Genomic DNA, 26412 nt, shown 5'->3' with positions numbered 1-26412 from the left:
AGAATCAAAAATATTATAATTTCTCCAGCATTATTCAGTTCATTTGTTTATTTTTATTCACCTTTTAAGTTAGTTTTTTCGAATGTGAGAATATTGATACTGATGGGCACGCATAATAATACCATGACTGCAAAACAAAATATTGAAACCAAAGACCTTAAAGCTGCAATTAGACCAAATTAAAAGAAAAAAAAATGTTAATAACTCAATCCTTTCAGATTATATTAGATGGAACATAACTTATCATACACATGATGAACATATGTGTTTATTCAATCTAATAGAATCTATTAGGATTAAGTTATTTATAACCATTTTGTTAATAACTTTGGTGTAAATCCAGCTTAAACAAAGACCTTAAAGAGATATCTTTGCATAAAGAAATATCTGCATCTTTAAGGTCTTTGAGCTTAAAAATATATACCTCTTTAACGTCTTTGATTGAAACTATAGGCCTTATACAAATACAGTAATAGACTGGCTTCTCCACATATTTGTGTAATCACTTGTCATCTGATTTATGATGAATAATTCTATAGTCTGATTTTTACTCTAATATTGGCGTATGAAGGAGTCTCCTTTTTCCTTTTATAGGCCTATTATCCTCGAAATGCAAAATTTCCAAAAACCTTGTATTTACGTCGACGCGCAATTTAAAAAGGAACATACCTGTCAAATTTCATGAAAATCTATTACCGCGTTTCGCCGTAAATGCGCAACATATAAATATATAAACATTTAAACATTAGGAGAAATGCCAAACCGTCGACTTGAATCTTAGACCTCACCTCGTTCGGTCAATTAAGAGTGCGCAAAGTATTACCTTTGACTATAGAAAGAATAGACATATTATCCAATGCATTAGTTTGATGACGGCAGTTCGCGTAACTCAAGACGGAGTTCTGGTACGTGCCGCTAGAGCTGCGCTACTTGTCTTTCTCGCGCTCTCTCGCACATATCTCTTTCTCTCTTCCACTCCCTCCGTTTTCGCGCTCTCTCGCACATATCTCTTTCTCTCTTCCACTCCCTCCATTCACGCGCTCTCTCACACATATCTCTTTCTCTCTTCCACTCCCTCCTATCACCTCTGCCATAACGCTCATGCTATCACAAACACAATCTCAAAGCACACTCGTTTCACACATCACCACTGATTCGCAACATCACCGGCCAAGTCAAGAATATAGGCCTACTCCTGCCAATTCCATCTTTTTGAATCATGTTATTGATTTATAGGAGATTATAAAATAATTTACATATGCGTTATTGCACTCTCATACCTTTGAAAGAACAATTTATTCTATAAGCACTATGTTGAAGCTATGTTCATTTATTCTCTCTGTGATAAATGAGAGATAATAATAAGCTATGAATGTTTTGACAACCTTTGTTTTTGAAAGCTGAAGCTTGACTACTGTCAGTTCTAACACTTGAATAAACATATTCCGGCTTACCCACGAATCTACATATATTTAATAAGTCCTATAGGGAACTATCAACTATCTTACATACAGACATTAATTTATATATATATATATACAGGGTGTCCCAGATAAGGTGTAAACCCTGGCTACCATAGATTCTACATGCAATTTGCAACAAAAATTGTTCAGTAAAATTTTCTCCTATCGACCTTCGTTTTCGAGATATATCGATTTTTCGATATTTTTCAAGTAGGCGTACTTCCAGTCATTAAATCGTCAATATCTCAAGAACCTTTGGTCTTAAGTGAATTTTAAGTACATTGTAGAAAAGAGGACAAAATTTGACATTGAATTGAGGTATAAAACATGCAAAAGTCGATTATTGAGTAGTATTTTTTAGCGGTCAAAGTTGAAAAAGAGTGATTTTGAAGTTTTTTGAAAACTTCAGACACATTTTTCTCGATTTTTTTTCCAGGGTACGAAATAATTTTTTATAGCGCAAAAACTTCCTTTTTTGATTATCTTTCGAATGAGACCAAATACAGGTGTCTAGCTCGAATCCTCGAATCAGAATTTCAGTTTAAAATACGATTTTTTAATTGAAAACGAGACTTATCTTGTTTGAGTGTGAATAATTGTCTGCAATTTGATAGCTTTGTGTCGAGTGATTGAGGGCGTAAAAATACTTTTTCTGTAGGAAATTTGGCTGAGAAATTCAATGAAACTAGTTAGAAGTTCGTATCTGCAATTGTTATTAAAGAAAGTTATTGGGCTTGAGATACAAGTTGAAAAAAGTTCAAAGTCGAGGAGGAGGAGTTCAAAGAAGGATGTTGTCGATGAGGGAAGCGTCTTCTGTAAAGTCTCTCCGCCTCTTTTGAGTTGTATTCACATTCTGCATATACCAATAGCATGTCTGTATACTCAATTGTGGAGAATTTCATGTTGATAACGATAATAAACACGGACACTTGATAACTTATTGAACTTGAGTAAAAAAAAAGACTTAGGCCTATCATACTAATAAACTAAAAAAAACTCGAACAAACTACACTCGAAAACAATACTCTAACTAAAATATAAACTTGTAAACAGAAAACAACAAAACTGAAATAGTGAATTGGAACAATCAAACACACATGAAAAAACTAGACTTAATAACTCAGGAACACAAACGAATGAAATGGGAACACTTGACTATTGACTGGAAAGACATCATTATCGACCGACTGGAAGCACATTACTTTACATACAATGACTGCGAGAATTGTTGGGTGAGCATTAGAAAAACTTTCTATTCTATCAGAGCAGCTGATTAATGAACAGATTGATTTTTTCTTCTCACTCAATTGAATCTCAATGGTATGAATTTAAAACAACGAAAAGATGTCTTTAGGGTGCACTTCTTGAAAATTTTCATTTTTTAACACTCTAGTTTTGAAGTTTTCCTGGAAAATTTATACTCATTCGATAGTTTATAAAATGGCAAAGTTTTTTCATTATTGGAAAAATATTGTTACTGTGAAAAAAAATCAAGAAAAAACTGTTTGAAAAGTTTAGATTTTAACTCGACTTTGAACTTTTTTCAACTTGTATCTCAATAACAATTGCAGATACGAACTTCTAACCTGTATCGGGTACTCAGATTATATTATAGTACCATACATTAAAAATCAATCAACTTAACTCACAAATTACAGCAATAATGAGCAAAGTAAATTTCCAGTAAATATCGTCTATTTTTTAGGGCTACTGTTGAATATAAATAAGATGGAAACTTAGTAGTTACCCTTTTTAAAATTATCTAGTCACATGTTTTGGCTATATAATGCTATTATCAGATAAAAAGAATCAGATAATACAAGAATAAATTGAGAATCATTTTAATAGTGAATCAATAAAAGAATTCAATATCTATATTGAAGCATAGATAAAACCTATTATTGAAAGAAAAATTCTTTTTTGAAAAGTTCTAAAGAAGACATGTAACTTGGAATCTATTTAAAACAAATTGAAAAATGGGAATGCCATTAGCACAAAAGCAGACAAGGGAAGTAGGCCTACTACAGTTATCATAAAACAAATAGATTATAATGATAAAGTGAAAAAATTCATTATAGATAACAATTTGAAAACATTTGATTTAAATTGAGAGATTTGACATTTGAAAATTCAACAGAATGATCATGAATGTAGTAAAAATATTAATAATATCGTATCATGAAAATGATAAATCCTTTATCTCCAATGTTTAATATACCGATCAAAAATACATTTATAAGGTTGGAATACCAATAAGGCCAGTAGTAAAGTATTGTAATGCTCCTGCATATAAAGCTTGCAAATATATGAATAAATTACTACTTCAAAAGATAATAACGGAAGAAACCCATAGCATAAAAACACATATAATTTGGTTCAAAAAATTAAAGGTATAAAAATTCCAACTAATTTCCAGCTATTTTCCTATCATTTGATGTAACCAACATGTATACTAGCATTGCAACAAGTGAAACAATTAGAATTCTTAAACTAAATTTTATAGATAATAACATGAATTGGAAAAATCTAAAATAATGAATAATGATAATAATATACAAGGATAGCAATGCAATTGCTAATCAAACACTCCCATTACAATGTGGACCTCATTATAGCCAATCTGGAGCGACACGTCACAAGTTTTGTCCACACTGTCTTGATACAGTAGTCACTATAAACCACCATCCCGGCACTAAAAAATAAACATTGTAAATTCCTTTCTTTACCATAATTTGAAAATAGGCAATTTTGAAATTACTGTAATTACTATTATTACTTTCCTTGCCCTATTACCATAGGTAAGGAAAGTATTGCTTTCCGAAAAAAATAAGGTACCCGAATTTCTAGATTTCTATACGTTTCAAGGCCCCCTGAGTCCAAAAAAGTGGTTTTTGGGTATTGGTTTTGGTATTGGGTATATGTGTGTGTGTGAAAAATTTGAGGAGCTCCGCCACATCAATGCAAAGTGTGATTTTAGATTCCCGATTATCAGGCTTCAGATAAAACTTCTCTGGCACTGGTATGGTAGGGCTAGGGAACTATAAATACCTTAAGTTTTTATAGTTCCCTAGGTAGGGCGGTAGAGCATGAAGGCTGGTGATTCGATTCGCTAACTAGTTCTCGGAGAAAGGAGAAAAGTCAGAAACCGGAGTGAGACAGCAGGCGCCAGCTCCACTTTCTCTGTCTATGGCTGGGTATGGTGGCGGGGAGTAAGGCTGGTGATTCGCAAGCTAGCCACACGCGGCGCTATCGGACTAAGCTAAGAATGAGTAGTTTCACCTTACGCGCCGTTAGAGCCGCGACACTTGTGCCGTCTTCGAATCCGCGTATCCCATAATATGTCTATTCTTTCTATAGTCAAAGGTATTACTAGTGATTCTTTGCGTTCTGTAATCAGTGCAGGTCACTTTCCAAGGTAAATGTAGGAAAATGTATAATATAGTGACTGAACTATTTGTGATTATCAAGGTATCTAAACTGTAGTACTGGAATACAATAAAGTGCATGCGCTGGTGAGACTGTGTGTGGTAAGCCTTCAAAGACATTGAATATTAGATAACTTTTAACGATGTGAAATTGTTCAGTCACTTTTGGGAGAATAAGTTAAGAGTAAACACTTCATCTTGCCCATTGAAAACATTATTAAGGTTGGCCAAACTGACAAGAACCTCTATCACAGTATCACACCTCTATCTTGTTTTCTTTTCTGTTTTCATTTCAAAAAATATACGTTACAGTACAGAATCGGTTTTAATTCGGAGTCAATCATGTTGATCTTCGAATTAATTTTTAGTTGATCATATTGATTTTTGATTCAGTTCTGAAATATTTCCGTTTGAACCAGAAATATTGATTGTTTTAATCTAATCTGCAATTGTGACTGTAGATTGCTAAACTCTCAACTGATCAGTCTCAGTAGGTCTCGGTCAGTCCTATGTTGAAGTGGAAAAGTTTCTTGACGCCGATTGTAAATTTGAATCCTGATTTTAATATTTTATGAGTTAAAATAGGTTTATCTTTTTTGTATTTATAGATTACTATTTACATAATTTTATCAAGATCTAAATTACTCTGGTGGATTATTTACAGAATATTATCAATCTATTCAAAATTTATGATGTTACATCACGGTTGCGCTATAAGTTTTCTTGTAAGCGGTACTTGTTGAAAATTTTGAAAAGGTGAATTTTACGAAATAAAATGGAGTGGAACAATGTTCTTGTCACTTGGGTAAGGAAATATTTGAGAATTTAATTGAATTTTGAGATTAGGTATCACCATAACATTTAGTAATAAACTATAATCAGTATTCACTGTAAAGTTACCTGAACTTAGCAAAGTCGGGTTTTCATTTGTACCGGTATGGCTTTTTGATGTAATTTTTTCAGTAACTAGCTTGATAGGTTATAGAATAAAGTGCATGAATTGATTTCAAAACTTATTTAAGTTGTAATTTAAACGGTTTTGCAATAATGGATTTCAATAATCAAAATGGCTGCAACTTAACAGGTTGAATGCATGCAAAATTATGATAGTTTGTACTTGATTTATTTTAAAAACAATAGTGACCGCCGTATAATTTTTGTGCTCAAAATAGTATGTTATTTCAACTCAATCTTACGCGACTCAGGTCGAGTAGACTCGACTCTAGTCGAGAGCATGTGTTTTCAAATGGAGACACTCAGACCAGTCGATTCTAGTCTCCGCAATGTCACCATTTGAAAACTCATGCTCTCGACTAGAGTCGAATCTTTACTCGACCTGAGTCGCGTAAGTTTGAGTTGAAATAACATACTATTTTGAGCAGCACAAAAATTGAACGGCGGTCACTGGTATTGTTTTTGAAATAAATCAAGTTCAAACTAGCACAATTTTGCATGCATTAAACCTGTAAAGTTGCAGCCATTTTGATTCGAGTTGAGCCTTAGAAAAATAATTATAAAGTAGCTCTGATAGGGTATTAATTATTTAAAAAAATATCAAGTAGCCCTATACATCAAATATATAGACTACTTAAACATTTATATATTATTATTTCAGGTGAACTGTCTATGCGATGAACTTCTCAATATAAACAAAATTACCAAAATCCAAGAGCTCAATTGCGAATCCCAGTTTTTCAAAGACGTTATCACTATAATAAGGTAAGTACCTATAGTTAGATTCACGCCATAAAGTTGGTAAAAGTTATAGATTGGTAATTTTGATCAGCGCACCAGCCGCTTAGTAACTAATAGCAACTACTCACTACAGGATGAGAACCTTGAACCGTTTTGAACCTTGGGTACACCTGATTTTGCAATGAATTTTTTTGAAGAAAAATACATAAGACTCTCTATTATCTAAATAGGAATTAAAACATTTGACAGTACCATTCGAACATCCAAAATTATATAACTTGAGTAGTAACTTATCATGTAATACAGTATCAAACGCTTTTTTAAAGTCAGTTTTTACTACATCAACAATACCATTATTATCGAGAGCCTTATTTTACAAAATATGAAAAACATAATAAATTGGATTCTGTTGATCGCTGTGGATAAAAACCATGTTGTTTGAAACTGATATAACATTTAGTGTATTCAATTAGCTTCCCATATATAATATTTTCAAAAACTTTAGCTCCACTATTAAGAATAGCTACAGGCCTAAAATACTTATCTCATTTTCTTTGATTTAAAAATAGGAGTGATTTTAGCTTCTTTCCAGAGGAGAATTGATTGCTTCTAATTGACAAATGAAATAATACAATAATGGCAAAATTAGTTCATTCTTCAATTTTTTGAAAAAATGAGTAGGTATACCATCTGGACCACTACTTCTTTTATTCTTCAAATCTTTGAAAGCGTTAACTACATCTATCTCACTCACTTCCCCTAAATTGAAACCTACAATATGTCATCTCATTAAATTTTTTTTGTTTTAGACATTAAACATTTTAGGCTACATATGTCCAGAACAAACTTACATCTCTAGAAACTGAATTCTCCACATACCGAATATAATTCATATAAATATGCTACATTAATTCTAAGATCTGCACGAACTTCTCTGAAAACTTCATTAAAAAATGTGATCTTTTCAGCTAATCTATCCTCCTTGCAAAGCCTTATTATTTCTTGCGAAAACCAAATTGGATGTCTCTTTTCAGGGCTTAGTGCTTTCAATGGTATACACAGATCGAAAAATTCGAACAAAGTTTTATAAAAATATTCAACTGCTATATCTAAATTATTTAATTCATATAACTGACTCCAGTCAGATTCATTCAATAATTTTTAAGCTCTGAGATATTAGCTCTTCTAAATACATAATTATTTATTCTTCTGAGGCATATTTTCACGTCTAGGAACTATAAAGCGGCTCTTTGGTATCTCCATTACAATATTCAATGGAGGATGATACAAATCAACAGCTACTAAAACATCTAATTCCCGATGAGCTTCAACTCTTATACTTGATAGAACAAGATCCAACACTCTGCCAGTTGAATTCACTATATTATTAAACGATTGTAAATTTAATAAATTCATGAATTTAGATAATGCTACTAGTTTTTTATCTATCAATTCTGGATCATTACTATTATTCCAACGATAAAAATTTATTAAAGTATAATCACCTAAAAATATATATTTAAAATTATTATTAAAAAATATTTCATTCTCAAACATGGAAAAAATCAAAATAAACTTTTTTATCACATGCTGGTCGAAAGTATACAACATTAATAATAATAATGTTGGAATTATTCATATTTACTCTGATGGTAAGAGAATTACAATCAGACGTAGAACACGAAAACAATAGATAACTTGGATTATTTCTTATAAATTGCTAACAAAACACCACCTTCTCTCTCATCAAAACGATCACTTTGCCAAACTAAATACCTAGAATCAATAAACTCGTTATCAAATATATCATCGTGTAGCCAAGTTTCAGTCAACGCAATAATCGGGTAGTTACTGATTCAAATAAACAATTAGTTTTCGTTCTTAACCCTCGAACATTCTGGTAATATATAATTAAACTCTTATCTTCATCTGAACTCAAGGATTGATCAACCATCAACTAAAAGATATAATAAACAATGGAAAAAATAATACTGTAAATTAACTTTGCAGAAATTACAAATTAAAAAAAGATGAATCTCATCCAATAGACCAATCATCAAAAGTTACTACCTAACAGAAGTGGTTCATTTTGTCTGACTCTGGCTAACAGGGAGAAAAAATTCCATCAAGCTCATCAATATTATCTTTTAGATGTACTTTACTTGTATCTGATTTCCTCAGAAAACTCTTCCATTTCGAGTCCAACAGTATTTCCATCCATGCTGTGCTTTCTTGTCCCTAGCCTCTTTCAACAATTTCCTTTTATCGGTTGTAAGAACATCATTAATATAGATAGGAGATTCAGTCTTTGCAAAAACATGAGACGTGTTCTAATTAGGCCTGACTTTTTTAATCTCATGAATTATTTTCGATCCGTTTTCCTAAGAAATTTTAAAACAAATACTTTAGGAGGAACTGACGCGATCTTTTTACTTTCCTTGCCCTATTACCATAGGTAAGGAAAGTATTGCTTTCCAAAAAAATTGAGGTACCCTAATTTCATGATTTCTATACGTTTCAAGGTCCCGAGTCCAAAAACATGATTTTTGGATGTTGGTGTGTGTATGTGTGTGTTTGTGAACACGATAACTCCATTCCTAGTTAACCGATTAACTTGAAATTTTAAACTTAAGGTCCTTATACCATGAGGATCTGACAATAAGAAATTCAATAAAATTCAATTCAAAATGGCGGATAATGGCTAAAAACCATGTTTTTCACGGTTTTCTCAAAAACGGCTCCAACGATTTCCTTTAAATTTATACCCCAGGTAGCTATTTATAAGCCCTATCAACTGACATGGGTCTCATTTCTGGGAAAATTGCTGGAGCTACGTAATATTCTTGAAAAGAATGAATTTTGTTAAATTTCTATCACGATTTTCTCAAAAATGCCTTGACCGATTTTTTTCAAATTCATTTATTTATCAGCTCTATTAACTGGCATGAGTCTCATCCCTGGGAAACTAACAGGGGGTCCACCCCATCCTTGAAAAAATTGACTTTGTAACCTCCTTCTCGTGCGTGAGGTTGGTAGGTAGAGCAGTTTATTCAAAAGAACACATAGTCGAAATTTTTTTGTAGAACAGCTGTTTTTACAACTTTCAAAAAAATCATCAAATTCCAAAATTCAAACAAAGGAAAATGTACTACAACTTTCAAAAAAATCATCAAATTCCACAATTCAAACAAAGGAAAATGTACTCTGAAAACAATAACAATAGTATAATCGTAGTTTTAAATATTTAACCTCCAATCGGCATTAGCCTATGTAATCCCCCTAAATTATTCTCGTTTAAAGCTGCGTACACATATACGCTCTTCCAACCCGCACCGAGCACGATCCTCCCTCGTACCGCCCTCGTTCCTCCATCGAATCACAGTCGCGCCGCCCACGCACCCATCATGAACGTTACGGAAGATGTTAGATCTTCTCGCGTTCCCCGGTCGAACCATTGTTGCTCCCCGGTCGATCATCAATCGCTCTGCTGGAGTGACGTTCGGTTGCGGAGCAGAGCGAAAGTCTGTACGCACCTTAGGAATGAGGCTTATAGATCAATGAGCAAGGAAAGTATTGTGAGTGTACCACACCAGATTTTTCAGCATGAAACAAGAATCTAGCATATCCGAGTTGAATTTGAAGCTTAGCGCTACAGATAATCAGAATACTGCCGATAACAAAGTTTCATCCTGTTCGATCGGTAAATCATGAATTTCTACACTGTTATTTTTACTGTCTTGTAAAACGGAATCAAAATTCGATTTCAACATTTTAATTTATTTTTCAATAAGTTATTTTCATTCAAAATTTTATCAATACTGTAATAATTTGTTGATTTTTTATTAGTTCACCTTGTTGTTTGACTATCAGTTAATTGTCCTTCACCTGTTTCTGATGAAACTCAACAGACTTATTTATCGATCTCTTAAGTTTTTGAAATCGGTTTTTAATTCCGTAATTTGAGATTTAATTTTTCCGGCAAGTTCATCATTCGCAGAAGATATAATCTTCTTAATTTCTTTCAAATTTGAAGAAATTTCAAAGTTCTCTAAATTGATATCTTCAACACGTGATGAATCACTACTCTTGATGAATCACTACTCTTGATGAATAAAGACTTTTCTTGCACACACTTCTGACAATCCAAGTTTCCTTTTAGAGAGTCTATTATATTTTCTGTTAATATTAGCACAGGCCCAGTGAAAACGAACACTACAATAATTATACACACAATATTTGAACTCTTTTGCCGACTAATTGATAGACCGCACTTCCCACATGAACTCATTTCATTGCACTAGATACAATACTATTGATGCTTTCAAAATGAAAATTAATACATAATATTAATTGAATCAACCGGTATAGTTCACTCAAACTTGATAGAAATATGGACGACGAGATTACTCCGGAGATTTTCTAGAGATAAGAACATTGTAATCGAAAGGAACATCCGTTCTCCACCATGACTCGAACTGAACTGTACTTATATAAATCTATACTTACTTCTATGTTTACTTATATAAATCTATGCTTATTGAAATTTGTTATTGTCCCATTTATAACACGTTCAAATATTATTGTTCCAGGAAAAATGAATTCGATAGGGTACCAAAAGAGAAAATTCTGCAAATGTTTTTGGAAAGTAAGTAGCACTTTAGAAGCGATTTATTTGTACACTTTACTCTTTAATTTTATAGATCATGATGAAAATTTGGGTTTGAAAACATGAGAAAAAACTCATTTGATTTTATTGAAGGTAATAATGCCTATAATTTATGGACTCATTACCATAGAGAAACGATAGCATAAGTAGATATCCCATGGTATAGGGCGTTTATGTCGCAACTTTTACTGTTATCCCAAGCCGATAGTTCACGTAGTTCTTTCCTATGCAGCTGTGTGACGCTGGTAGTCTCTCATATTGTCCCGTTCATACACTCACCTCAACAAAACAGTAAAAATTGACAATAATCTACAGTAATCGGCTTGAGATAACAGTAAAAGTTCGACATAAATTCCCTATACCATGGGATATCTACTTACGCTATTGTTTCTCTATGTCATTACTATTATAGGCTAAATAAATGTTATTGTCAACCAGCAAGAAAGCAAAAAGTAGAAATGTCATATTCATAAAACATTACAGCATTAACAAGTGATTGATAAGTTGATGAATGTGAAGTAATAAGTTAAGTTTTGATGAAGTGATAAGTTGATTTGAATATCATCAAATATTGAGATTTTCATTTTGTATTTTCAATGATTCTTTTACATCATTTCTGTCATCAATTGAGAAACTTTCTAAATATTCTAAAGATAATAGCCCCAACTCTCCAATTCAATTTGTTCTCTGATGATTTCAGGTGCATGTCCTGAAATAATTTCAGAAAAGTTCGAATTCAACCCTTCACACAAGGATTATGAATATCCAGTGTCGATTTTCCTGGCAATAACTGCATTGAAAGTAGAAGAGCCAGATTTTAGATCTCCTCTTTTTAAAATGGACCAAACCACTCAGAAGGCCGTGGAAAAGTTTTTGGAAACAATCCTATCAAAAGACATGAAAAGGGATTCTCTTAACGCTGCAATTGCTAATGCTGGTGAGTATCATGCATAAATATAATGAGCATTTACTTTGAATATTTATAGAATCTAACTTTGAAATTAAATCTACCTCAAGTAATAGGTTGGGAATAGGCTGGGAATAAGGATAGTAATTTAAGAGAGGTCGACACATTGTGACCATTAAACATAGCGTTTCTTATCCAAGCAGGTTTCACAAAAATATTTTTAAGATAATTTTGATTAGTTTAAACCACGTCTTTATCCCATTTCACAAGAGAATTCGAAAATCTTTTGCAGCACCATTGATTTTTGATTCCGCCAGAAAGGTAGCAACTCATAAACTTGAACAAATTTTCAAAAATATAATCTGCATCACTGTGTTCTGATTGGTTGTGGTGGGCGGGGCGTATAAAAAATGGATCAATTTTTCTGATTACCCAGGGAAGTAGTGGTTTATGTCTGTTGATTGATATATTTTCAAATGTCAATACAAAACAGCTCTGTTTGGATTGTCTTCACCTGGTGGAATAGCTTTTTATAATTTGAAATGATTTCAGTTAAGGTAGTTAGAGATGACTCGCTGAGGACTCCGGTATCGCAAATGAGAAGTAGACACCCGGTGCCTAATTCTTCACCATTGAAGGATTTTTTTTCAGTAAGTAGTATTGAAGATCTTATACTTTTAAATTCTTAAAGTTCTACTTTCAACTCATATTTTTATCTAATCATTTGATTGTAGAAGAAAACATTTCAGAGGAAGGAACAATTCAATGTCAAATTTTTATGATTAGGAATATTTTTTATTCATTTAAATATAAATTTTTATAATACATTCAGGAATCGGGTGAGAAAATATTATTGTAGACAATGTTATGCAATGGATTGAATCAATGTTGAGATTTTTCTATTCACAGATTTAATTCAAAAATTTTGTAAAATTAATGGGTTTTTTGTGTCACTCTCTTGGTTTTGAAACATGAATCATGCTATTGATGTAGCGGTTAGCAAGTCATGTGGGAGTGTCATACTGCCTCAAGATTCCAGATCAACAATTGACGAGGTCCTATTCTAGTAGGAACCATGAGTGTGAGACTGGTGAACCGTAAAACGTTCCTGACTTAGTATTATGTAAAAGGAAAGTTATTGACATATCTCTGCGAAATTATTTTGATTCTATGAGGGTGCTCATGAAGTGTTGAAACTTCAAGACAAGTGCCTCATTATTGAAGGATATTATGTACAAAATTATATTGAAATGCATAGCTTTGTGAAAATAAAATCATTGAGATGACTTTGTGCGGTTATATTTTATTCCAGAGCCGTAATTGAAAAACATGCTTTATAGTTATGTTAGAGATGAAAGATTAGTGAGAGATTACAAGTATCTAATAATTATTGTTATGAAATGCAATCTATTGATCAAGGTCGCTCGCTTTTCGTAGTTTTTTGCTATATATCAGAAGTTTTTCTATCTTATACAGTATATTTTTAATGTAATTATTATAATACTTTTAAATATATAATAGGCTAGTTATGTTTATAATTCATACAAAACTATTACTTTTCAGTCTCCTCCCGTCCTACGAAGAACATCTATAAATGTATCTGCCGATTCTAACATTAGCAGAGAGTTGGAGGAAGAAATGCATAACTTGGAAGTCGAAAGATCAGAACTCAAGAATAGTCTTCAAGTGAAAGACTCCGTCATAATCTCCTTGAGTAAGTTTTTAAATTTATTTATTGTGAATACAATTATTACAAATCATATGAATAAGTATTTGGCCTCATTGCATTCATCACCGGGGATAGGTCTCAGTCGGTTACTCCGTAATGCATAATGGAACAGAAATACATATTGGGTTGGGATGCACCAAACTGGATCAACTGATAACACATACTTGACATTTTGCTGATTGAGACTGATCTCGCTGGGTTATTCCCTACACATAGATGTATTGTAAATGGACCGCCACGGAAAACTGGCATTTTACTAATGAACAACACAATATTTCAAGTTCAAAAATATATTTTTTTTGGCAGATATAACTTCTTTATAATACTGTATGCCCAATTCGACTTACCTATGTATGAGAAGTAATATTGTTCAGTTGGTGCTTATTCTCAAACCACCAAAGGTTGAGTCGCTCTTGAAATTCATAATAATTATTCAAACTATTACTTTCATTTCCAATAGTTGGTGATTGATCTGAGCCATTTTCTGGTATTTCTGTGTATTCTTGAAGATATTATTCAAGTTTACGAGGTTTAGTTTCATACACCAAAGACTATAAATATCATAATGTGTAAAACAAACTGAAATAGTGGAGTCTTAGAACATTCATTTCCAGTAGCAGACCTGTATTAATCAAATATATTTTAAAATTGTTTAATGACATGCACTGTGGCCCTTATTTTTACATTGGAGCATTTCACATGCTTTACATTTTGGCTGACTTTTTTAGTATTGATGTATATGAAAATGAATGTTTTCGTTTAATATTATAACAATTTTTATTTTTTTTAATAAAATAACACTATTATCTATTATCGAAGGGTTTTCTAATAGTATTAATAAATAGAGATAAAAGAAATATTATTTTATCAAATTAACCGATCAATTTTTTTATGAAACATTTTAAATGTAAATTACCACTTTTCGTGCGGCATTCAATCAAAGGAATGAATAAATCTACTCTATTCTATTCTATTTATCTTATTCTATTCTAAATCTATTTATTCTATTCTATTTTAAATGTAACTTACCATTTTTCGTGCGGCATTCAATCAAAGGAATGAATAAATCTATTTATTCTTTTAGCTAAATTCTTAGACAGATTTTAATTTATCTGGAATGAGGTGTGTATTAATTTGTATATTTTTTAGGGCAAAGGCTAGAAGCAGCGAACAATGAAGTGGAAGATTTGAAGGAACTCCTAACAAAAGAAGAAGCGGTGCGGGAAAGTGCTGTCGAAAAGAACAGACAGATTGAGCATGCACTTAAGGACCGCGAGAAGGAAACAGAGAATTTGCAGGTCGAGTTGAACGAAGCGCTTGAGAAGCTCGTAACAATTGAAAGCAAGGTACAATATTTAGATGTGATAACACAATTCATGTGATACCAACTTAGAAATACTGATTAGTAAAAATATCATCTTCATCATATAACCAAATATCTGAACGTGGTAAATTTCTAGAGTTGATACAATGTATGTTTTTCTGAATGAAGAAAATAATCTAGGAAGCATGCATTAGTAGATTTCTCAATGGATTTGGCACGCCATGCCGATTGTTGTTTTAGTAGCAACTCAGGATCCCGCCGTATCACTCTTCCTCCGTCTCAAGGCCCAGGAAGCGGGCCACCCCGCAAGGGTCGGTCCAGAGGCTGGCGGTTGTTAAATTTGCCATGCCGATCTTATTTGTTAGTTCAAATCACTCTCCTATGTAGCTCTGTTAGTTTAAGCACATACATTTTTCAAAGTTACATACAGAGTTTTAACTTGTAGCGCGGCCAACGGTTCAAAATTTTGTCCTCACTCACTTGTTAAGACTGTGCAAAGGCTAAAAATAAACTTTCTACTGGTGATATTTTTCAAAGTTTTTCGATTTGTATATTATCAAGCTATCAAAATTAAAAAGTTTTCTCAGGAAAACATTTTTTTCGATCATTACTTTTTGAGATATGAGCGCCTAAAGTTTAAATTTTTGTGCCAGAACATTTCAAGTTCGGTGAAAGATAAAACCATGAGATTTTAAGGATAACATACAATTGAAATATTGTCACGTTCTTCGTCAATCTTTTAGTTTAAAAGTTATTTTTGGTCATTTTTAGTAAATTGAATAACTTTCTCAGAAAATGGCATTTTCAGAAAATTTTTGTTTTATTAGATCAACAATACCATGAAGAATCTATCCTTAAAATCTCATGGTTTTATCTTTCACCGAACTTGAAATGTTCTGGCACAAAAATTTAAACTTTAGGCGCTCATATCTCAAAAAGTAATGATCGAAAAAAATGTTTTCCTGAGAAAACTTTTAAATTTTGATAGCTTGATAGTATACAAATCGAAAAACTTTGAAAAATATCACCAGTAGAAAGTTTATTTTTAGCCTTTGCACAGTCTTAACAAATTTTCATTCATGCATGTTTATTCTATACTTGTATTGTCATGAACTAGTAATATTGCTTATTTGCTATTATAAATTCCAATTTTCACCATCATACAGACATTCACGAAATTGAAAAATGTAATACATGTTTCGAGAAATTTATATAATATAAAAAATTCAATCGCTTTTGCCTCCTCAATTTCTCAATTTTTGAATCAAGAATAGTATTTGAAGTGTAATCACTAGTTCATTAAATGCGCTGTTGCTGATTTTAAAAACGTTTTGAATCATAATGTACATATTCCATTTTTCATAAATTCATTAAATTTCAGTGTACTATATTGTAGACCAAGAAGAAATTATGAATGATAATTGTATAGATTCTGCCAATAAAGCTCTTTAGGGAGTTGAATGTGAGCCTTTATATGTGCTTTAAAAATGAATAATTTATTAGCATTCTCAACCAGAATCATTCATGAGTGTTTAATGTTGATTTCAACTCAAGCACTGACTATTAGCCCACTTAGTATATCATACTATGATAATTTATGGCTGTGAGCTCAAAGAGAATTTTGTTTTTCATTAAATGTTCTTTTTTTAGTTGGAACAATCAGAATCCAGCCGATTGAGTTTGTTGAGTGACGTCAGAGTGTTAGAAACCACCAATTCAAAGCTGGCTTCCAGTAAAGAAATTCTGTTTGAAGACTTCAATAAATTGCAAGAAAAATACTTGGTGAGTTGGAAAGTTTCAACAGATAGCAGTTATTTTTTTCGATCAGTTTCCTGACTTCCAATCAAATTACTTATTTGGCATTCATCAAATTATAAGTGATCATTTCGCTCCTTATTATTTATTAAGAAATAACTTATTAGTAGGCTACTATCTGCTCACTTCTATCATTACATGCTCTCAATTTGCAATGAGATCCGATAACAATGTGACAAAACTTCAACTGCATAGTCCATCTTTTCTATTTATCTCTTTTCTGTATAGGGCTACTTTTATAGAAATAGAAAGAAAAAGAAAAATCTTAGTACCCTTTTTGAAATATTTAATCACAACATGTTTCGGACATTGATAATGGTAATCATTGTGATTAAATATTTCAAAAAGGGTACTAAGATTTTTATTTTTCTTTCTATTCATATTTTTTAATTTGGCTTAGTGGTTTTGTGTGTTGTTTCGGTTTTGTATAGTGTTTGGACCTTTAACATTAAAATGAACTTAATTCCGAAGTGAAAAGTGTAAATTTGAAGTGATGTGCTTACTATAACCTTAGTGTCCGGTTTCCCATTAGGGAACTTTGGATTATAGGTGGATCTACCCTTGGGTCTCCCCACCATTAAAAGCCATACGCTAATAATAATAATGACAGTAGATAATGATATCATGCAAAAAAGAAACTTCATGTTTCAGGTTGGATAGAATAGGAAAGCAAAGTGATGTTTATTATGAAATAGGAACGAAAAGTGATTGTAACATAAAACTAGTGAATTTTACATTTTGTTATTTGATTTTGCTGGGTGTCATTCGTAAGTGCGATATCTCAAATGTGCGAGTATTCCAACTTTTCGTTATTTGTGTTTATTATATAAAATTATTAACATATTTTAAATAATATTACCATATTGTCATTTGAAAACAAACACCTTACCTTTTCCCTTTTCTTTTAGCTTATTTTAATCTAATTGAACAGATTATTAGGTTATTTTCATACACTAGACAAATTGGAATCTCACATTATTGAGACACTCCCATTTTGCTATGTTATAGTTCGGGTGGGCGACTAGTTGCTACCCCGACTACTTGTCCCCTTTTAAAACCGGTTTTTAGGGGACAAGTTGACGTGAGCCATACCCGTCTACTTGCCTCCTTTCTGAGGAGGTGACAACTAGTCGGGGGGACACTTTGTCGCGAGGGTGCGAGGTGTCAAGTTGTCGTTTACGGTCATGACTAGTTGGCACCTCCGGTCCAGTAGGTGTCAAGTAGTCGGGGTGAAAACTTGACGGCAATGGTATATTTTTACGAGGGTACAAGTAGTCGTCTACGGTCACGACAACCTATCCCGTCGACTCCACTCCACAAGAAATCACCATTCCGGCTGGCTCTTCATTTGAAAGTTGGAAAATGAAGCCAAACTATCAAGTTCTATATGAAAAGGCATTAAGATTCCTAATTTTGATATAATAAGATATTTTCAACATCATGTCTTTGTGAGTGAGCCTCAATTTCTATCTCATATTTACTTTCATTGCCACTTATTTACTATAATATGCCCAGGAATTCGAGAAATAATTTCTTTCCTCCAATATTTGCAGTGATAGATATGGCAACTAGCTACTCTCCTTAATAATCATACTCATAAAATTTGTTTGGACAGTGTCTGTGAGTGTAGAAGACACAGACACAACTTGAAGATTCTCATTGGCCTTCTTATGGTCTGATTGCAATCTGAGCGCAAGTGTATATAAATAATTATTTATCCTCATATTAATTACCAGACTTTATGTAATACCTCAGTGGATAACCAGACTGATAGCTTCATCTGCCATATCATTGATGGATGAAAATTTGACTGTTCTAGCATTAGGCTCAATTTCGTAAACGGTACGTCTGACGGGAAAATATAACTGAACAAAATGTGTTTAGAATTGTGTTCTACATCTGGTTTAGTCATCAAAGGGGCTTATTATTCATTTTTTCTATTTTCAACCAACTTGAAAAAATTTGTCCTAAAAATAGCAAAGACGGTGAATATCTCCCGAACCGTGCGTTTGACGGGAAAATGTTACTGAACCAAAAGTGCTTGGAATTCAATTCTACATCATAACCAGTAATAAAAATTGCTTGATCCATCCTCCCTACGCCGCAGGGGTGTGAGTTGTGCCAACTGGTGCTCTGTAGGTGACAAGTAGTCGGGGTGACACCTTGACGCCAGCGTGCAAGGTGTCATGTAGACGTGAGCCATCCCCGTCTACTTGTGTCCTTCCTAAGGAGGTGACAACTAGTCGGGGGGACACCCTGACGCGAGGGTGCGAGGTGTCAAGTTGTCGTTTACGGTCATGACTAGTTGGCACCTTTGGTCCAATAGGTGTCAAGTAGTCGGGTGGACAACTTGACGGCAATGGTATATTTTTACGAGGGTACAAGTAGTCGCCTATGGCCAAAATGACCAGGTGTCAAGTAGTCGGGGTGACAACTAGACGGCTACCCTATAGCTCCTGACTGTGTATCCTAACTAGTGTGATCATGAAAAATGAGTACACTTTTGCAGCTAGTATTCAATTCCATGAAAAAATAGTTTAAATAGCTCCTATTTATTCAGTATTTCCAAGCTTACAGTGAACTTTCCTTACACAAATGATTTATTCTAATTTATGTTGTGTAACTTGATGTTAGATTTAAAGAATTAAAATACGGTGATTTAATAAATTATCGTGATAACTTGTTAATCACAGCTAATTTATCTCTTTTTCAGGAACAAGAGAGCTTATTGCAAGAACTGCAATCGAATCCAACAAACAGGAGTCACAGAAATCCTGAAAACAGCAGCTCGTTTATCCAACAATCGGTCAATTTAGGACAGGAAGTGGTTGATCTGTTACTACGAGAAAAAGATCAAGAAATTGCCTCTCTCAAAACAGAAATTGAAGATCTAAGGGAAGAATATTTAGGAATTGAACTGCGCAGAGAAAAGGAAATAACCGATTTGAAGAAAGAAATTTCATCATTCGTTCAAAAAAATGAGACGTTAGAAGAAGAAAAACTAGAATTGATAAAAAAAGTCGATGGTCAAAAACTTCAATTTCAGGGATGACTAAGTTAATTGAGACGCGGACTAGTGAAGCAGAGAAATTGAGGAATGATTGGTCTGTATACAAAAGGCTAAAAGAAGAAGAGATTGTAAACTTGAATGGCAAAAATTTAACACTCCAGCAGGAAATTGAAAACTTGACTGAACAGTTATCCATTAACGAAAAAGAAATATTAACAATTCAAGAAGAACTTGAGAATGTGGAGAAGGAGTATTCAGAAAAAGATCTGATGAAGCAAGAGCAATTGCTTGAGTTGACAAAAAGAATTGACGCTCATAATAATATGATTTCAGATATGGGACAAGAGCAAATTAAGATGGAGAGTGAAATAGAGCAACTGAAGAAAGAACTATCAGATATTGAAATCTTGAAAGAGAAAGCTATTGCTGACTTGAATAGCAAAACTCTATCTTTCAGACAGGAAATTGAAAAGTTAAATGAGCAAGTATCAATCAAAGAACACGAAATATCCTCACTTAACGCTGATCTTGCAAATCTAAACCAGGAGTATAAAGAGAAAGATCTGATGAAGCAAAAGGAGTTACTTGAACTGACAAAAACATTGGATGCTCGCAACAATACAATTTCTGAAATGGGAAAAGAGCTAGATAGGTTGCACAATGAAATGGAGCGTGTAAAGAACGAATTCTCAGAACAAGAAGTATTGAAAGAAAAAGAAATTGCCGATTTGAATGACAATACTTCATGTTTAAGGCAGGAAATTGAAAACTTGAATGAAAAATTATTCATCAAAGAGCATGAAATATCATCTCTTCAAGAAGATCTTTTGAACCTGCAAAAAGAGTACAGAGAAAAAGATTTAAGGAATCAGCAGCAATTGCTTGAGTCAACCAAAACAATCGATGACCTTGAAAAAACAATTTCAGAACTGGATAAGAAGCAAGAAAGGATGCAGAGTGAAATGGAGCAACAGAAGAAAGAATTTGCCGAAAAAGAGGTGGTCAAAGAAAAGGAGATCGCCGACTTGAATAACGAAACTTTATCTTTCAGGCAAGAAATTGAAAAGTTGACAGAACAAGTATCCGGTAAAGAGCTTGAGATATCAACACTACTCGGGGAACTTGAGAATATGGAGAAGGAGTTTACAGAAAAACATTCAATCAAGCAACAGGAATTAGTCGAGTTGACAAAAACATTAGATTCACGCGACAAAACCATTTTAGAGTTGGAAAAAGAGCAAGAGAAGTTGCAGAGTGAAATGGAGCAGCTGAAGAAGGAATTCTCTGAAAAAGAATTGCTGAAAGAAAAAGAGATTGTCGACTTGAATAAAGAAAGTTCATCTTTGAGGCAAGAAATTGAAAGGTTGACTGATAAAATATCCAGTAAAGAACTTGAAATTTCAACACTTCACGTTGATATTGAGCACCTAAAGAAGGACTATGAAGAAAAAGAGTGTATGAAGCAACAGGAATTGCTTGAGTTAACAAAAACAATCGATGTTCAAAAAGATAATATTTCGAAATCGGAAATAGAGCAAGAAAGGTTGCAGAATGAAATGGAACAACTGAAGAAAGAATTAACAGAAAGAGAATTAATGAAGGAAAAAGATATTACGGATTTGAATAGCAAAATTGTATCTTACCGTCAAGAAATTGATGAATTGAATGAACAAGTATCCATTAAAAATGATGCATTATCCTCGCTACACTTGAATCTTGAAAATCTGGCAAAGGAATACAACGAGAAATATCAGACGAAACAACAAGAATTACTTGAATTGACTAAAACAATGAATGCTCAGAACAATACGTTGTCAGATATGGAAAAAGAGCAAGATAGATTACAGAGTGAATTGGATCAACTGAAGAAAGAATTCTCTGAAAAAGAATTACTCAAAGAAAAAGAAATTGATAACTTGAATAACGAAAATTCATCTTACAGGAAGGAAATCGAAAGGCTGACTGAACAAGCATCCATCAGAGAAAATGAAATTTCCTCACTCCACGTTGATCTTGAGAACCTAGATAAGGAGTATACAGAGAAAGACTTAATGAAGCAAGAGGAATTGCTTGAGTTGAGCAAAACAATTGATGCTCAAAAAGATACTATTTCGGAGTTGAAAAAAGATCAAGAAAATATGCAGATTGAAATGGAGCAAATGAAGAAAGAATTCTCAGAAAAAGAAGTGTTGAAAGAAGAAGTGATTGCAAATTTGAATAACAATACTTCTTGTCTAAGAGAGGAAATCAGCAAGTTGAATGAACTCGTATCCATCAAAGAGCATGAAATATCTTCCCTTCAAGAAGAAATTGAGCAGCTCAAAAAGGAGTATATAGAGAAGGATTTGATGAAGCAACAAGAATTGATTGAGTTAACCAAAACAATGGATGCTTATAAAAATACAATTTCCGAGTTGGAAAAGGAGAAAAATAGTATGCAGAGTGAAATGGAGCAACAGAAGAAAGAATTCTCTGATAAGGAATTGCTGAAAGAAAGTGAGATCGACGACTTGACTAACGAAACTTCAACATTGAGACAAGAAATTGAAAAGTTGACTAATCAGATATCTAGTAAAGAACTTGAATTATCATCACTTCACGTTGATCTTGAGAAGCTAAAGAAGGAGTATAGAGAGAACGATTCTACGAAGCGAGAGGAAATGCTTGAGTTAACCAAAACAATTGATGATCAAAAATACACTATTTCAGAGTTGGAAAAAGAACAAAATAGGATGCAGATTGAAGTGGAGCAATTGAACAATAAATTCGCAGAAAACGAAGTGTTGAGGCAGAAAGAGATTGCTAGCTTGAATAACGATACTACACGTTTAAGGCAGGAGATTGAAAGCTTGACAGAACAAGTATCCAATAAAGAACATGAAATATCAGCACTTAACGTAGAACTGCAGAATGTTGAGAAAGAGTATACAGACAAAAAATTGATAAAGACACAGGAATTACTCGAGTTAACAAAAACATTAGATTCACGAAACAGTACCATTTCAGATATGGAAAAAGAACAAGATAGTTTGCTGAGAGAAATGGTGCAACTGAAGAAAGAATTCGCTGAAAAAGAATTGCTTAAATTGAATGAGATTACAGACTTGAATAACGAAGCATCATCTTACAGGCAGGAAATTGAAAAATTGACCGAACAATTAACCAGTAAAGAAAATGAAAAATCCTCACTCCACGAAGAATTTGAGAACCTTGAGAAAGAGTACAGAGAAAAATATTTGATTAAGCAACAAGAATTGCTCGAATTGTCAGAAACCTTAGAATCTCGCAACAATGCTATTTCGGAGATGAAAATAGAGCAAGATAGGGTACATAGTGAATTAGATCAACTGAAGAAAGAATTCTCTGAAAAGGAAAGGGAGATTAACGACTTGAATAAAGAAACAACATCTTACAGGCAAGAAATTGAAAAGTTGACCGAACAAGTAACCAGTAAAGAAAATGAAAAATCCTCACTCCACGAAGAATTTGAGAACCTTGAGAAAGAGTACAGAGAAAAATATTTGATTAAGCAACAAGAATTGCTCGAATTGTCAGAATCCTTAGAATCTCGCAACAATACTATTTCGGAGATGAAAATAGAGCAAGATAGGGTACTCAGTGAATTGGATCAACTGAAGAAAAAATTCTCTGAAAAGGAAAGGGAGATTACAGACTTGAATAACGAAGCATCATCTTACAGGCAGGAAATTGAAAAGTTGACCGAACAATTAACCAGTAAAGAAAATGAAAAATCCTCACTCCACGAAGAATTTGAGAACCTTGAGAAAGAGTACAGAGAAAAATATTTGATTAAGCAACAAGAATTGCTCGAATTGTCAGAAACCTTAGAATCTCGCAACAATGCTATTTCGGAGATGAAAATAGAGCAAGATAGGGTACATAGTGAATTGGATCAACTGAAGAAAGAATTCTCTGAAAAGGAAAGGGAGATTAACGACTTGAATAAAGAAACAACATCTTACAGGCAGGAAATTGAAAAGTTGACCGAACAAGTAACCAGTAAAGAAAATGAAAAATCCTCACTCCACGAAGAATTTGAGAACCTTGAGAAAGAGTACAGAGAAAAATATTTGATTAAGCAACAAGAATTGCTCGAATTGTCAGAATCCTTAGAATCTCGCAACAATACTATTTCGGAGATGAAAATAGAGCAAGATAGGGTACTCAGTGAATTGGATCAACTGAAGAAAGAATTCTCTGAAAAGGAAAGGGAGATTACAGACTTGAATAAAGAAACAACATCTTACAGGCAGGAAATTGAAAAGTTGACCGAACAAGTAACCAGTAAAGAAAATGAAAAATCCTCACTCCACGAAGAATTTGAGAACCTTGAGAAAGAGTACAGAGAAAAATATTTGATTAAGCAACAAGAATTGCTCGAATTGTCAGAAACCTTAGAATCTCGCAACAATGCTATTTCGGAGATGAAAATAGAGCAAGATAGGGTACACAGTGAATTGGATCAACTGAAGAAAGAATTCTATGAAAAGGAAAGGGAAATTAACGACTTGAATAAAGAAACAACATCTTACAGGCAGGAAATTGAAAAGTTGACCGAACAAGTAACCAGTAAAGAAAATGAAAAATCCTCACTCCAAGAAGAATTTGAGAACGTAGAGAAGGAGTACAGAGAAAAGGATCTGATGAACCAACAGGAATTGCTCGAATTGACAAAAACATTAGACTCTCGCAACAATGCTATTTCAGATATGAAGAAAGAGCAAGATAGGATACAGAGTGAATTGGATCAACTGAAGAAATACCTCTCCGATCAAGAATTACTGAAAGAGAATGAAGTTGGGAATTTCAATGAAAGAATATCAAGCATCTCACGAGAGAACGAGGAGTTGTCTGACATCATATCCAAGAGAGACATGGAAATATCATCTCTCCAGAGTGACTTGGATAGTTTGAAGAAAGATTTGTCGGAAAAATTGTTGTTGAAGGAGAAAGAAGTAAATAGTTTGTCTGCTGCAATTAATACCAAAGATCAAGAAATTTCCACTCTGAGACAAGAATTAGATCGCGTTGAGAAGGAAACCTCCGATGAAATCCTGGCCAAAAATCAGCACTATGAGAATCTAACATCATTATTGTCTGTGAAAGTGAATGACTTGACTTCGTTGCAAACCGAATTACAGAATCTAATCACAACCAATGAGAAAACAGCTGCATCCTATCGACTTGATGTGAGTCGGTTGAAAACCGAACTATTGAAGAAAGATCAAAAATGTTTGGAGTTGGAAAATGAGCTGGACAACATAGCCAATCACCATGCCCGTTCGGTTGAAGCTAAAAAGCTCGAAATTGAACGATTAACCAGCGAAGTATGCTTGAAAGATCAACTGATATTCAGTCTGGAGGAGAATTTGTCAGCTTTACAAACGGTATGTACACACAATAGATATAACTTTTCACTTATGTGAAAAACTTACCTTATTTTTATAAATTGAAATTACTTAGCGTTTTGCATAAGCTCCATTCAAAAATAGTCACTATTCTTATGTATTAATTTATTCATCAAATTATCATAAAAATGCTGTTCAATCCAAGTTTGTTATCCTCCCAATTTCTTATAAAATCATTGCATTTAAAAATGGATTTATGTTTTCTCAACCACAAAAGTGTACAAAAACATAGAGTTATAAAGAATCCAGTTGAATCTATATGATGAATAAATACAGCACATTTAGTTAGCTAAAAATAATTTATTGAATAACAAAATATTTCAAATTACTTGAATTATAACAAAATTATTTTATATTAATTTCTAATTTATTGAGATTGAAATAACTTTTAATCTGTTGGATTATTACTGGTAGAAAGTTTTGTGTATTTTCTGTACACCATTGAGTTGATATAATAGTTATTTGTACAACTAGTGCGCAAAGTGACAGTTTGCTGCACCGAAAGAAACGTTTACGCCCGAGCCGTAGGCGAGGGCGGAATGGTTTGTTGAGTGCAGCAGGAGGAACTTTGCGCACGTATTTCACATTAAATTTTTCCTACAGTTACCATTGAATATGAAAAGTGGGTAATAATTATGGGTGAAATTGCCTGAAATGCATAAAATGTTTTTCTGTGTAATTTTATTATTAATATATAAAATATAATAATGTAGTAGTGTTTGAATGGCGGGGTGGCTGTGTGCTGAATGTGGTTGCTGTCCTCGGTGTCCATGTCCTTAATATTATTATAACGTGGGCCTCACTATGAGTGTTACCAACTTAATTTAGATTTTGCTGCACTGGTGCTCCATATAACCAACTAACTATTTTGCGTTGTCATGCTGCAAATCTGGAGTACGCAAAGTACTCACTTTGCGCACTAGTGCGGAAAAGTGATTCTTTGCGTCCT

At 33.2% G+C, this 26412-nt stretch overlaps 1 protein-coding gene and 1 long non-coding RNA gene across 5 annotated transcripts in view; both read left to right on the top strand.

Annotated features, from left to right (window-relative positions):
- Positions 1-5654: 5654 nt before the first annotated feature.
- On the top strand, positions 5655-6608 carry LOC120350340. The gene is made up of 2 exons (XR_005570684.1): positions 5655-5693; positions 6504-6608. It is a non-coding gene; the product is annotated as an uncharacterized LOC120350340 (long non-coding RNA).
- An 8438-nt stretch (positions 6609-15046) lies between these two features.
- LOC111049872 (trichohyalin-like) overlaps positions 15047-26412 on the top strand; it is a 38646-nt gene continuing 27280 nt past the window's right edge. For all 4 annotated transcript variants that reach the window (XM_039423100.1, XM_039423098.1, XM_039423099.1 and 1 more), the window contains exons 1-3: positions 15047-15231; positions 16860-16991; positions 19738-25442. In XM_039423100.1, the coding sequence (XP_039279034.1) occupies positions 20073-25442 (5370 nt within the window). In that variant the 5' untranslated portion in view covers positions 15047-15231; positions 16860-16991; positions 19738-20072. The remainder of the gene's footprint in view (positions 15232-16859; positions 16992-19737; positions 25443-26412) is intronic.

The sequence above is a fragment of the Nilaparvata lugens genome, chromosome 3, assembly GCF_014356525.2.
Source record: "Nilaparvata lugens isolate BPH chromosome 3, ASM1435652v1, whole genome shotgun sequence".
NCBI classification, from domain to species: domain Eukaryota; kingdom Metazoa; phylum Arthropoda; class Insecta; order Hemiptera; family Delphacidae; genus Nilaparvata; species Nilaparvata lugens.
This window is presented reverse-complemented; position numbering and strand designations above follow the sequence as displayed.